Source organism: Ursus americanus, chromosome 28 (assembly GCF_024610735.1).
Source record: "Ursus americanus isolate L20-20 chromosome 28, mUrsAme1.1.p, whole genome shotgun sequence".
NCBI lineage: Eukaryota > Metazoa > Chordata > Mammalia > Carnivora > Ursidae > Ursus > Ursus americanus.
The window spans coordinates 4,264,142-4,279,182 of NC_142154.1; the positions used below are offsets into that span (position 1 = coordinate 4,264,142).

Below are 15,041 nucleotides of genomic sequence, written 5' to 3' on the forward strand. Positions count from 1 at the left end.
AGAGCTTGAATTCTTCTTTGCCGATTTGAATACCTTTTATTCTTTTTTTTTCTTAAAATTTTTTTAATTCAAGTATAATTAACATACAGTGTTATATTTGTTTTAGGTGCAATCTGGTGATTCAACAATTCTGTACATTACTCAGTGCTCGTCACGAGAAGTATACTCTTAATCCCCTTTACCTTATTTCAGCTATCCTCCCTCCCACCGCCCTCTGATAACCGTATTTGTTCTCCATATTAAAGTATCTGTTTGTCTTTTTTTGTTTTGCTTCTTAAATTTCACATAATAAGTGAAATCATATGGTATTTGTCTTTCTCTGACTTACTTGGCTTAGCATTATACTCTCTAGCTCCATCCATGTGGTTGCAAATGGCAAGATTTCATTCTTTAAGGCTGAGTAATATTCCATTATACACACACACACTATATACACACTACTTCTTTATCCATTCACCTATTGATGCACACTTGTGTTGCATTTATCTTTTCAAATTAGTGTTTTCCTATTCTTTGGGTAAATACCCCGTAGTGGAACTGCTAGGTCATGTGGTAATTCTGTTTTTCATTTTTTGAGGAACCTCCATATTGTTTTTCACAATGGCTATACCAGTTTGCATTCCCACCAACAGTGCAAGAGTTTCCTTTTTCTCCACATCCTCACTAACACTTGTTGTCTTGTTCTTTATTTTAGCCATTCTGACAGGTGTGAGGTGATATCTCGTTGTAGTTTTGATTTGTATTTCCCTGATGATGAGTCATGTTGAGACTCTTTTCATGTGTCTGTGGGTCGTCTGTAGGTCTTCTTTGGAGAAATGTTCATTCATGTTTTCTGCCCATTTTAAAATTGGATTATTATTGTTTTTTTTTTGGTGTTGAGCTGTGCAAGTTCCTTATATATTTTGGATATTAACCCTTTATGGGAGGTCATTTGCAAATATTTTCTCCCATTCCATAGGTTGTCTTTTATTGTTTCCTTTGCTGTGCTGAAGCTTTTAATTTTGATGTAGTCCCAGTAGTATATTTTGCTTTTGTTTCATAGGAGACATATCTAGAAAAATGTACTTATAACTGATGTCAGAGAAATTACTGCCTGTACTCTCTTCTAGGATTTTTATGGCTTTAACTCTCACATTTCAGTCTTTAATCCATTTTGAGTTTATTTTTGTGCATAGTTTAAGAAATGGTCCAATTTCATTCTTTTGCATGTAGCTGTCCTGTTTTCCCGCACCAATTGTTGAAGAGACTGTCTTTTTCCCATAGCATATTCTTACCCTTTACCAGGCTAGCCCATCCCCCCACCCCCCTCCCCTCAAAACCCTGAGTTTGTTTCCCAGAGTCCATAGTCTCTTGTGGTTCATTTCCCCCTCTGTTGACCTCCCTCTTCATTTTTCCTTTCCTTCTCCTACGATCTCCCTGCTATTCCTTATGTTCCACAAATGAGTGAAACCATATGATAATTGTTTTTCTCTGCTTGACTTATTTCACTAAGCATAATCTTCTCCAGTCCCGTCCATGTTGATGCAAATGTTGGGTAATTGTTCTTTCTAATGGCTGAGTAATATTCCATTGTATATACGGACCACATCTTCTTTATCCATTCGTCTGTTGAAGAGCATCTAGGCTCCTTCCACAGTTTGACTATTGTGGACATTGCTGCTATGAACACTGGGGTGCATATGACCCTTCTTTTCACTACATCTGTATCTTTGGGGTAAATACACAGTAGTGCAATTGCTGGGTCACAGGGTAGCTCTATTTTTAACTTTTTGAGGAACCTCCACACTGTTTTCCAAAGTGGCTGTACCAACTTGCATTCCTACCGACAGTGTAAGAGGGATCCCCTTTCTCCACATCCTCTCCAACAATTGTTGTTTCTTGCCTTGTCCATTTTTGCCATTCTAACTGGCATAAGGTGGTATCTCAGTGTGGTTTTGATTTGAATTTCCCTGATGGCTAATGGTGTTGAACATTCTTCCAAGTGTCTGTTAGCCATTCGTATGTCTTCATTGGAAAATTGTCTGTTCATATCTTCTGCCCATTTTTAAATTTGATTATTTGTTTCTTGGGTATTGAGTTTGAGAAGTTCATCATAGATCTTGGATACCAGCCTTTTATCTGTAATATCATGGGCAAATATATTCTCCCATTCTGTGGGCTGCCTCTTTGTTTTGTTGACTGTTTCCTTTGCTGTGCAGAAGCTTTTTATCTTGATGAAGTCCCAAAAGTTTATTTTTACTTTTGTTTCCCTTGCCTTTGGAGACATGGCATGAAAAAAGTTGTTGTGGCTGATGTTAAGAGGTTACAGCCTATGTTCTCCTCTAGGATTTTGATGGATTCCTGTCTCACATCGAGGTCTTTCATCCATTTGGAGTTTATCTTTGTGTATGGTGTGAGAGAGTGGCCAAGTTTCATTCTTCTGTATATAGCTGTTCAATTTCCCCAGCACCATTTATTGAAGAGACTGTCTTTTTTTCCACTGGATGTTTTTTCCTGCTTTGTCAAAGATGAGTTGACCAGAGTTGAGGGTCCATTTCTGGAGTCTGTATTCTGTTCCATTGGTCTGTGTGTCTGTTTCTGTGCCAGTACCATGCTATCTTGGTGATCACAGCTCTGTAGTATAGCTTGAAATCATGCTTTGTTTTTTTGTTTTTGTTTTTTTCCCCCCCAACATTTCCTTGGAGATTTGTTTTTTTGTTTTTGTTTTTGTTTCCCCCCCCCCAACATTTCCTTGGAGATTCGGGGTCTTTTCTGGTTCCACATGAATTTTAGGGTTGTTTGTTCCAGCACTTTGAAAAATGTCATTGGTATTTTGATCGGGATGGCATCAAAAGTGTAGATTGCTCTGGGTAGCACAGACATTTTAACTATGTTTATTCTTTCGATCCATGAGCATGGAATGTTCTTCCATCTTTTTGTGTCTTCTTCAATGTCTTTCATCAGTGTTCTGTAGTTTCTAGAGTATAGATCCTTTACCTCTCTGGTTAAGTTTATTCCGAGATATCTTATGGGTTTTGGTGCTATTGTAAATGGAATCGATTCCCTAATTTCTCTTTCTTCAGTCTCATTGTTCATGTATAGAAATGCAACTGATTTCTGAGCATTGATTTTGTATCCTGACACATTACTGAATTGTTGTATGAGTTCTAGTAACTTGGGGGTGGAATCTTTTGGGTTTTCCACATAAAGTACCATGTCATCTGCAAAGAGAGAGAGTTTGAATTCTTCTTTGCCAATTTGAATACCTTTTATTCTTTTTTGTTGTCTGACTGCTGTTGCTAAGACTTCTAGTACTATGTTGAACAATAATGGCGAGAGTGGGCATCCTTGTCGTGTTCCTGATCTTAAGGGAAAGGCTCTCAGCTTTTCCCCATTGAGAATGATATCCGCTGTAGACTTTTCATAGATGGTTTTTATGAAATTGAGGAAGTTACCTTCTATCCCTACACTCTGAAGGGTTTTAATCAGAAAGGATGCTGTATTTTGTCAAATGCTTTTTTTTTTTCAAAGATTTTATTTATTTGACAGAGATAGAGATAGCCAGCGAGAGAGGGAACACAAGCAGGGGGAGTGGGAGAGGAAGAAGCAGGCTCCCAGTAGAGGAGGGAGCCCGAAGCAGGGCTCAATCCCAGGACCCTGGGATCACGCCCTGAGCCAAAGGCAGATGCTTAACCGCTGTGCCACCCAGGCACCCCTGTCAAATGCTTTTTCTGCATCAATTGAGAGGATCATATGGTGCTTGTCTCTTCTCTTATCAATGTGTTCTGTCACACTGATTCATTTGCGAATGTTGAACCACCCTTGCATCCCAGGGATGAATCCCACTTGGTCGTGATAGATAATCCTTTTAATGTACTGTTGGATCCTATTAGCTGGGATCTTGTTGAGAATTTTGGCATCCATATTCATCAGGGATATCGGTCTATAATTCTCCTTTTTGATGGGGTCTTTGCCTAGTTTTGGGATCAAGGTAATGCTGGCCTCATAGAATGAGTTTGGTAGTTTTCCTTCTGTTTCTATTTTTTGTAACAGCTTCAGGAGAATAGGTATTGCTTCTTCTTTGAATGGATGGTAGAATTCCCTAGGGAATCCATCAGGCCCTGACTCTTGTTTTTTTGGGAGGTTTTTGATCACTGCTTCAATCTCTTCACTGTGTATCAGTCTATTTAGATTGTCATTTTCTTCCTGTTTCAGTCTTGGTAGTTCATAGGTTTCCAGGAAGGCATCCATTGCTTCCAGGTTGCTTAATTTATTGGCATATAGTTGTTGATAATAGTATCTAATAATTGTTTCTATTTCCTTGGTGTTAGTTGTGATCTCTCCCCTTTTATTCATAATTTTATTAATTTGGATCCTTTCTCTAATCTATTGAATAAGTCTGGCCAGTGGCTTATCGATCTTATTAATTCTTTCAAAGAACCAGCTTCTGGTTTTGTTGGTCTGCTCTACTGTATTTCTGGTTTCTAATTCATTCATCTCTGCTCTATTCTTAATCCGTTGTCTTTTCGTGTGTGGCTTAGGCCTGTTCTTTTGTTCCATCTCCAGCTGTATAAAGTGAGAGTATAAGAACTGTATTTTAGATTTTTCTATTCTTTTGAGTGAGGCTTGTATGGCTATGTATTGCCCCCTTAAGACTGCCTTTGCAGTGTCCCACAGGTTTTGGACCAATGTGTTTTTGTCCTCCTTGGTTTCCATAAATCGCTTAAGCTTTAATTTCCTAGTTGACCCAAACATTCTTAAGCAGGATGGTCCTTAGTTTCCAGGTGTTTGAGTTTCTTCCAAATTTTTTCTTGTGATTGAGATTATTCCCTGCACATTCTCAGACCACAGTGCTTTGAAACTGGAACTCAATCTTTTGGTATCGGTTGAGACCCGTTTTTGACTCTATAAGTATATGGTCTACTCTGGAGAAAGTTCCATGTGCGTTTGAAAAGGATGAGTGTTCTGTTGTTTTAGGGTGGAGTGTTCCGTATATATCTATGAGGTCCATCTGTTCCAGTGTGTCATTCAAAGCTCTTGTTTCTTTGTTGATTTTTTTTTTTTTAAGATTTTATTTATTTATTCGACAGAGATAGAGACAGCCAGCGAGAGAGGGAACACAAGCAGGGGGAGTGGGAGAGGAAGAAGCAGGCTCATAGCGGAGGAGCCTGACGTGGGGCTCGATCCCATAACGCCGGGATCACGCCCTGAGCCGAAGGCAGACGCTTTAACCGCTGTGCCACCCAGGCGCCCCTCTTTGTTGATTTTCTGCTTAGATGATCTGTCTATTGCTGAGAGTGGAGTGTTGAGGTCCCGGTCCCCTACTATTAACGTTTTTGGGTTTTTTTTAAGATTTTATTTATTTACTTGACAGAAAGACAGCCAGCGAGAGAGGGTACACAAGCAGGGGGAGTGGGAGAGGAAGAAGCAGGCTCCCAGCAGAGGAGGGAGCCCAAAGCGGGGCTCAATCCCAGGACCCTGGGATCACGCCCTGAGCCAAAGGCAGATGCTTAACCGCTGTGCCACCCAGGCACCCCTACTGTTAACGTATTATTATCTATATGTCTCTTTATTCACACACGTGCTCCTGAGCTCCAGGTTTCAGTCTGGTTTCCCCGCTGCTACTGGTCTGTGAGTGTGGCCGCTCCCCGGTGCAGGAGGCTTCTGCCTTCCCGGTGTCGAGTGCGGTGGCTCCCTTCCCCCTTCCATTTATCTTCCGGTATCTGCACGCAGACTCTCGGCTCCCCGCTTCATACCTCGAGACCAAGCGCAGGAGATATTCTGTTTGTACAGATCCAGATGTATCTTCTTATGTCTCAGGCTGATTTCATGGGTGTTCAGGATGGTCTGGTAGATATCCAGCTCGATTCAGGGGACCAGTTGAAATAGGGTCCCCTACTCCTCCGCCATATTTCCCTCTCCCCTCTTGCCTCCTTTGTTGAAGATTAATTGACCATATAGCTGTGGGTTTATTTCTGGGTTCTTATTCTATTCTATTGATCAATGTGTCTGTTTTTGTCCCGGAACTATACTGTTCTGATTACTGTCGCTTTGTAGTATATCTTGAAATCTGGGATTGTGATATCTCCCAGTTTTGTTCTTCTTTTTCAACATTGCTTTGGCCTATTCAGGGTATTTTGTGGTTCCATACAAATGTAGGCTTATTTGTTCTAGTTCTGTGAGAGATGCTGTTGGTATTTTCATAGGGGTTACATTAAGTTTGTAGATTGCTTTGGGTAGCATGGACATTTTAACAATATTCTCTAAGCCCATGAGCATGGAATATTTTTCTGTTTGTGTTATCTTCAATTTCTTTCATCAGTGTTCCATAGCTTTCAGAATACAGATTTCTCATCTTGGTTAAGTTTGTTCCTAGGTATTATTTTTGGTGCAATTGTAAATGGGATTTTCTTAATTTCTCTTTCTGCTACTTCATTATTAGTGTACAGAATTGCAATGGATTTCTGTACATTGATTTTGTATCCAGTGACCTTACTGAATTCATTTATCAGGTCTAGTTTTTTGGTGGAGTCTTTTAAAAAAGATTTCATTTACTTATTTGAGAGACAGAGAAGCAGAGATAGTGAAAGAGAGCACAGGTGGGGAGGAGAGGGAGAAGCAGATTCCTGCTGAGCAGGGAGCCCGATGCGGGGCTTGATCCTAGGACCCTGGCATCATGACCTGAGCCACCCAACCACCTCTTGGTGGAGTCTTTAGGGTTTTCTATATATAGTATCAGGTCATCTGCAAACAGTGAAAGTTTTACTTCTTTCTTACCAATTTGGATGCCTTTTTTTTTTCTTGTGTGTTCGCTGTGGCTAGGACTTTTAGTACTGTGTTGAATTAGAGTGGACATCCTTGTCTTGTTTCTAATCTTAAGGGGAAAGCTCTTAGTTTTTCACCACTGAATATGAAGTTAGCTCTGTTTTTCTTTTGTTTTTTTTGTTGTTGTTGTTTAAGATTTATTTGAGAGAGAGAGCATGCACAAGTGGGACAGGCAGAGGAAGAGGGAGAGAGACTCTCAAGCAGATTTTTGCACTCAACATGGAGCCCTGATGTGGGGCTTGATCTCACGACCTTGAGGTCATGACCTAAGCCAAAACCAAGAGTTGGACACTTTACCAACTGCACTGCTCAGACACCCCAGCTTTGGGCTTTTCATCTATGGCCTTTATTATGTTGAGGTTTGGTCCCTCTAAACCTACTTTGTAAAGGTTTTTTTTTTTTAATATCATGAATGGACGTTGTACTTTGTAGAATGCTTTTTCTGCATCTATTGAAATGATCATATGGTTGTTTATCCTTTATCTTGTTGACGTGATATATCACATTGATTTGCAAATACTGAACCATCCTTGCATCCCAGGAATAAATCCAACTTGATGGTGGTGAATGAATTTTTTAGTATATTATTAGATTTCATTTGCTTATATTTTGTTGAGGGTTTTTGTATCTATGTTCATCGAGATACTGGCCTGTAGTTCTCTCTTTTTTTTGGTAGTGTCTTTATCTAGGTTTGGTATCAGGGTAATGCTGGCCTCATAGAATTGCTTTCTTTCCTCTTCTATTTTTTTTTGGAAGTTCGGGAAGCATAGGTATTCACTCTTCTTGAAATGTTTGGCAGAAGTCACCTGTGAAGCCATCTGGACCTGGACTTCTTTTTGTTTGGAATTCAATTCAATTTAGTTGCTGGTAATAGGTCTGTTCAAATTTTCTATTTTTCCTGGTTCAGTTTTGGGAGGTTATGTGTGTCTAGGAATCTATTTTTTTTGTCCAATTTGTATTCCTGTAGCATTGGTTGTTATTTATGAATTTGAGTCCTCTTTTAAGATTTTTTTATTTATTTGAGAGAGAGAGAATGAGTTGGATGGGGGAGGGACAGAGGGAGAAGCAGACTCCCCACTGAGCAGGGAGCCTGATGCTGAGATCAATTCCAGAACCCTGGGATCATGACCTGAGCCAAAAGCAGCCACTCTGATTTTGAGGCATTGCCGTCTTCCGTTGAGGTCTTTCACCCATTTAGAGTTTATCTCTATGTATGGTGTAAGAGAATGTTGAGTTTCATTCTTCTGTATATAACTGTCCAATTTTCCCAGCACCAATTATTGAAGAGACTGTCTTTTTTCCATTGGATGTTTCTTCCTGCTTTGTCAAAGATAAATTGACCATAGAATTGAAGCCCATATGTGGACTCTCTATTCTGTTCCATTGATCTGTGTGTCTGTTTTTGTGCCAATACCATGCTGTCTTGGTGATCACACCTTTGTAATATAGCATGAAATCTGGCAACGTGATGTCCCCAGCTTTTTCTTTTTCAACATTTCCTTGGCCATTTGGGGTCTTTTCTGGTTCCACATGAATTTTAGGGTGGTTTATTCCAGCACTTTGAAAAATGGCATTGGTATTTTGATCGGGATGGCATTGAAAGTATAGATTGCTCTGGGTAGCACAGACATTTTAACAATGTTTATTCTTCTGATCTACGAGCATGGAATGTTTTCCCATCTTTTTGTGTTTTCTTTAATTTCTTTCATAAGCGTTCCATAGTTTCTACAGGATAGATCCTTCACCTCTTTGTTTAGGTTTATTCCTACGTATCTTATGGTTTTTGGTGCTATTGTAAATGGAACTGATTCCCTAATTCCTTTCCACAGTTATATTGTTAGTGTACAGGAAAACAGCTGATTTCTGTGCACTGATTTAGTTGCCGGTTGTCTTACTGGTGTTTGCTTCTATTTTGTTTTTGCGCTAATCTTTATTTCCTTCCTTCTGCTGGTTTTGGGTTTTTCTTTTTCTTGCTCCTTTAGGTGTAAGGTTGATTGAGATTTTTCTTGGTTCTTGAGGCAGGCCTGTATTGCTATAAACTTCCCTCCTAGAACAGCTTTTGGTGCATCCTAAAGATTCTGGACCATTGTGTTTTCATGGTCATTTTTCTCCATGTATTTTCTTTCTTTTAATTTCCTCTTTGATTTCTTGGTTGATCCATTCATTGTTTAGTGGCATGTTATTTAACCTCCATGTATTTGTGTTCTTTTCCAGATTTTCTACTGTGGTTGATTTCTAGTGTTACAGCTTTGTGGGTCGGAAAAAGATGCATGATATAACTCCATTTTTTTTTTGCCTAGTATGCAACCTATTGTGGAGAATGTTCCATGTACACTTGAAAAGAATATGTATTCTGTTTTAGGATGGAATGTTCTAGATATATCTGTTAGATCCATCTGGTCTAATGTGTCATTCACAGCCATTGCTTGCTTGTTGATTTTGTTTCATCTATCCATTGATGTAAGTGCATGCTGAAGTCCCTGGTATTGTATTACTGTTGATTACGTCCTTTGCATTTGTTATTAGCTACTTTATGTGTTCCCAGGTTTGGTGCACAAATACTTACAACTGTTACACTTTGTTGGATTGTTCCCTTTATGATTATGTACTATCCTTCTTTGTTTCTTGTTACAATCTTTTGTTTTAAAATCTATTTCGTCTTATACAAGTATTGCTACCCTGGCTTTCTTTTCACACCTATTTGTATGATACATGCTTTTCCATCCCTTTTCTTTCAGTCTGTATGAGTCTGTAGTAGGCAGCATACAGATGGATCTTAATTTTTTATCTAATCCATCACCCTATGTCTTATTGTTTAATCCATTTACAAAGTAATTATTGATACGTATGTATTCATGGCCATTTTGTTACTTGTTTTATGGTTGTTCTCTGTTCTTTTCTTCCCTTGCTCTCTTCTCTCAAGATTAATTGGCTTTCTTTGGTGAGATACCTGGACTCCTTTCTATTTTTTTGCCTATAATCAGTTTTTGATTTGCAGTTACCACCAGGTTATGTATAACACCTTACACATAGAGCAGTCTACATTAAGTCAACGGTCACTTAAGTTTGAACCCCTTCTAAAAGCACTGAAGTTTTACTCCTCTCTTCCCCACATTATAGGTAGATGCTATCATACTTATTATTATTCTGTGAATCCATTGATGGATTTTTTTTTTATAGATATACTTTTCTTACTCCTGCTTATGGTCTTTCCTTTCCATTCAAAGAATCCCCTTTCATGTTTCTTGTAGGGCTGCTTTAGTGGTGACAAATTCTTTTGTGGATCTGGGAAAGTCTTTATCTCTCCTATTCTGAATAATAGCCTTGCCAGATACTGTTGGTTGCAGGGTTTTTTTTTCCCCCTTTCAGCATTGTGAATGTATCATTCCACACCCTCCTGGCCTACAAAGTTTCTGCCGAAAAATCAGCTGGTAGCCTTATGGGGTGTCCCTCTTATGTCACTGTTTTCTTTTGCTGCTTTAAAAATGCTCTGAAGATCACTACTTTTTGCCATTTTTATTACTATGTGTCTTGGTGTGGGCATCCTTCGGTTGATTTTGCTGGGGCCTCTCTGTGCCTCCTGGATCTCGGTTTCTGTTTCCTTCCCCAGATTCAGAAACTTTTCTGCCCCCTTTTCTTTCTCTTTGTCTTCCGGGGTCCCTATAATGGAATGTTATTATGCTTGATGGTGTCACTAAGTTCCCTCAATCTAGTCTTTTCTTTTTCTCCTATTCAGCTTGATTGCTTTCCATTACTCTGACCTCCAGGTTACTGATCTGTTCTTTTCCTTCCTCTGTTTAGTGTATTTTTAATTTTAGTTCTTTATCTCTGGTTAGTTCTTTGTTTCTATCTCTTTGGGAGACCTCAGTGAGACCCTCAACACTCTTTCCTCAAGTCCAGTTAGTAACTTTATTACCATTATTTTAAATTCTCCATCAAGCATGTTGTGATTCTGTCCTGTTCTTTCATTTGGGACATGCTCCTCTGTCTCCTGCTCTTGCAAGCAGTGGCCTTAAGAAGAGGTCCCATAGTGCCCTGCAGTGCTGTGTTTGCCGTCAGTCCAGTCCTATGAAAGGGCTGTTTCTGCCTATCGTGGGTAGGGTTTGGTCCCTGTCTTGTTAGTGGGTCTGTCTTGGGCTTGAGTTGGGTCAGACCAGACTACTATGTGTGGTTTTCTTCCCCTCTCCCTGAGGCAGGAGTCACTTTGGGGTGGTGGCACCCAGGCGCCCCTAAGCCCACTAATTTTTCAAGTTCCAGCTTATAAGCCCCACTGATTGTAAGAACTTGAGAAATTAAACCTGTTTTTCAAAGCCAAATGTTATAGGGAATCGGTCTTCCTGATGTGGGGGCTGCTCCTCTCCCCTCTCTGTGCCCGCAGTGTCCCTCCCTACCACAGGCGGTCCTGCAGGTCAGTGTGGCTCCGTCACAGTGTCTACGCCCTTCCTACCCTCTTGGATGTGGCATGTATGTATATGCTGTCAATATGTTTGCAAAGCTTCTAGCCATTGTATTTTCTAATTTTTTTTCTACCAAGAGAGAATATGAAGGGCAGATAACAGTGTAAAATGCTGTTAGGAGAAAATTGTTAACCCAGGATTCTATAGCCAGTGAAGATACGCTGCAAGAAAGAAGGCAGATACGCTTTCAGATAAGAGAAAACTACTCAAATTCATTACCGGTAAGCTTATAATACAAGAAGTGCTCTTCAAGGACAGAATTTCACTTAGAACTCTACTTCCTAGTGTTAAGCCCCTTACCTCTAATGATCTTATTGTGTTTGTCTCTCTCAAGTTCTTTAAGGGGCTGCATCTCACCTGAGAAAAATATTCTTCTGAGATGCGTGCGGCCCACTCAATGCACTGCTCCAGGGGTCGGCAGGGATTGGACACATCTGCGCATTTAATCAGCATTCGTTTAATTAGAGTCCGGTTCTCTGGAGTCCTGAGCATAGTGTTTATGGCTTCTTCGTCTCTATTCACTTCCTAAAGCATGAGAGAAAGCAATCAGAGTGGGTCCCCTGGTACCAAGCCCTGTCTTACAGGTGTGGCCCCATTGTACATATAGTAAGGCACGACCAGGATCTACATACAAGTGAGGCGTTTTCACAGAACAGGGAGGGAGATGATCTGAGCATTGAGCTCAGCCCTTCACCTGACAGACAGAAAGGACAACCAAGGCCCAGTGAGATTCCAGCAGGACCCAAGAGTAGAGGGCAGCACTGGAGGTTGGGCTTTGCGCCCCTCCCCTCTTCTTCCCACTCCAGACATTTCTCATAGTTGCTCTTTGTTCTATCTCTACTGCCCTCCTTTGGGATATGAGCAGTATCTTTTATTATGCCTACTAAAAAAAAGGCTTCTCTGCCCTTTCATCAAAAGGAATCTGGTGGTGCGTCAGGCTCCTTGCTTTGCAGCCCAACCCCCAACCCAGTCCCATGATAGGTATGAGCTTGAGAATTAGCTGTCAGGTGCCAAGATTTGTCGGATACAGGGTTACTTCCTTAACAGTCATTTTCTTCTGTTCCTCACTCACAAAGATTTATGGTAGACAGGAAAAGCAGTATTATTTCCTATTGCATCTTATAGACGAGGACCCTGGGACTCAGAGGTGAAGAGACTTGTCCAGAGCTACCCAGCTGAGCCAGGGTAAGAGCTTCAGGTCTACCTTTAGTCCTGGGCTCTATTTATAGTATCACATGCTGTCTGGCTTAAAGGAGCGCCACTGGTATGGATTCTCAAGCCCGGGTATAATGGACCCGGTGGGTTAAGCCCTCTGAAGCAAAGTCGGGTTGGAAGAGGGAGTACCAGGGCAAAGAGCACTATCAGAGACACCAACAAGCTCGTCTCCTCATGCTTTCCAAAGTCGTCAGTCATGTGGTTTCAATGAGTTATTACAAAATGGTCGAAAAAGGCCTGATGGTCCCCTCTCAATGGGGACAGATATGCCATTAAGATGGGCATCTGCCTATCCAGAACCCAGGCTGCCTGTTCTCCCAGAGCGTGCCACAATGGACGTGACCAAGGCTGCCTTGATAGGTCTCCTTGCCCCAGGTTTCCCACCACCAACCAGCTTTGCGTTGACTCTCGTCTCTTCAGCTGTATGACTACGGTTCAGTCCTTTCTTTCATATTATTTTGTCCCCCGCCTGCTCATCAGATTGATTTCTAGTCTCGGAAGTAACCCCAAGTACTCACAGATGAGAGATGGAACACTCAGCTTGAGTTTGGGACCTGCCCAGACTTGAAGGAAGAAACCAAGCCTGTGGCATGGAGTTGGCCAGGAGCAGTGGCCTGGTTGGCATCCTATCCAGGATGGCAGGAGCCACTAGAAAGGGCTGGTGGGGTGCTTCCACAGTGGAAGTCCTTCGAAAGGAAGTGAAGTCAGAAGTAGGCTGACAAACTGAGAGAACAGGGGCAGGTGAAGGAAGCAGAGTTCTCAGTGGTTTTCAAATCGGGTTGAAGAGGAACAAGTGTGCAGGGGGTAATAAGCTAGAAAGCCAGGGACAAAGGCCATGGCCAGATGAGTTGAAGTCGTCAAGTGGGGTCAGAATTCAAGGAATGGTGATCCTAGCCTTCTAGGAGAAACCATCCCTGTGCCTGGTAAAGACTCTCAGGGTGGTGATGGGAACAGGGGAGGAAGGTCCGTGGAAAAGACTGTGAGCTGGCGCCAACATGCTCAGCGTAAACGGGTAGGTGGTGGGGCCTCAAAGGAAGAGGGCTCAGGAAATATATGCTGTAGGTGCCGGTCTCACGCTGAATCTAATGTACTAGGTACCATTTACTCAGTGCCTACCTTGTCCCATGCCCACCAGTCCCAGAACTTCAGCTTTATTCTGCCCATTCTATAGCCAAGGAACCGGTGAAGTACCACTGGGATGGGAACTCCGATCTGTCTGCTTCCTTAGCTGTGGGCTCCTGCCTGGCCAGAGGTTTAATGTTGTCCTTGCCAGGCAGTCATTGTAGACTCCAGGCCTCAAATCCAGAAATGATGTCCAACAATAATGTCATTCTTGGGACCAAAATACAGGGTCCTTATCAACCCCCACCCTCCCGTGACAGAGACCAGCAGGGGGGAGTGGCTGCTGCCATGGCACGTGCACAGTGGGGAGTGGGGGGGGGCAAGACCTTGAGGGCTCCAACTGACCCCAGAATGCCAAAGAAGGGGGGGGGGGGCGAGTGTGAGAATGTGCACAGGAAAGGTCCACCCAACCTAAAGTTAGTTTCAGAGTTTCCCCATCTACTTTTGGAGGTCTTACGTTTTTTCCTGACAAGTTTGTATACTTTAAGTAACTTTTCAACCAAAGGAAATTAAATACAAGGAACCTACTGGGCAACACTTCCACAGCTCATCACATCCTATTCTCCATTTCCTCGAAGAACACAGGGATAAGGGCCCCAAACACAGGCTCTCCTTACGGTTTGTCTTCCTTACCCCATTTTCTTCGAGGGCTGCCAGGGGCTTGTTGATGCTGTTAACAAATTTGTTGACGTGCTCGAAGTGCTTTGTCATTTCTGTGGCTAAGACCATGTCGATAATACCCTGGCGCAGCGTCCGATAGTCATTCCTGTGTCAGACGACAAATGAGAGGGTACTATAGGGTCTCATCCGGACCAGACAGCCTCCACTGTGGTAAAATTCTAATGTCACAGGAAGTTGCGGGCACACTTCGAAACAAGATCATTAGCAAGGGGAACCTGAGCAGAGGCTAAAATCAGGAAGCTTATGGGCAAGACTTTACAGGTGCAACGTTCATCATTCTGAAGCATAAGGTGCAGAGTTCTTAGAATAAGAGAACACCGTAGCGGTGAACAAAGGCACAGTTCTGTAGTTATGAAGAGAGGAACCCTGAGATCCAAAAATTTCAGTGCCCAGAAACTTAGAGGGTAGACCTTCTGACAGCTGAGAAACTCACAGGGAATACTTGCGTACCTCTTCCTCCAGCCCTTGTTTTTATTCAATTCTTTTGTGACCTCTATCTCTGTTCAACCCCTTCTCTTCAGTCATCCCACTGTTTTCCCTGGACACAACCCAGGTTATCAGGGTCTTGTGTATTTTTCCAGAGCTAACTGATGTCTATACCAGCAACTATGAATAAAACCTACTAAAATTCTAGAACATGGCAAAAGGGAGTTTTGTAAAATCAGGAATCTCCTTTTTTAAAATTCCCCTATAAAATGTTCCTTACAAATCCAAATTAATGTTTTCCACCTGATATTTAGGAAGTCCCTCCCATGGACCAGG

At 41.8% G+C, this 15,041-nt stretch overlaps 1 protein-coding gene across 2 annotated transcripts in view; it reads right to left on the minus strand.

Moving 5' to 3' along the window:
• The window catches only part of PDE8A (phosphodiesterase 8A), a 155,956-nt gene that overhangs the window by 14,317 nt on the left and 126,598 nt on the right, over positions 1-15,041 (minus strand). For both annotated transcript variants that reach the window (XM_087856606.1, XM_045813095.2), the window contains 2 exons: positions 14,232-14,364; positions 11,619-11,786 (listed from right to left, as the gene is read on the minus strand). In XM_087856606.1, the coding sequence (XP_087712732.1) occupies positions 11,619-11,786; positions 14,232-14,364 (301 nt within the window). The remainder of the gene's footprint in view (positions 1-11,618; positions 11,787-14,231; positions 14,365-15,041) is intronic.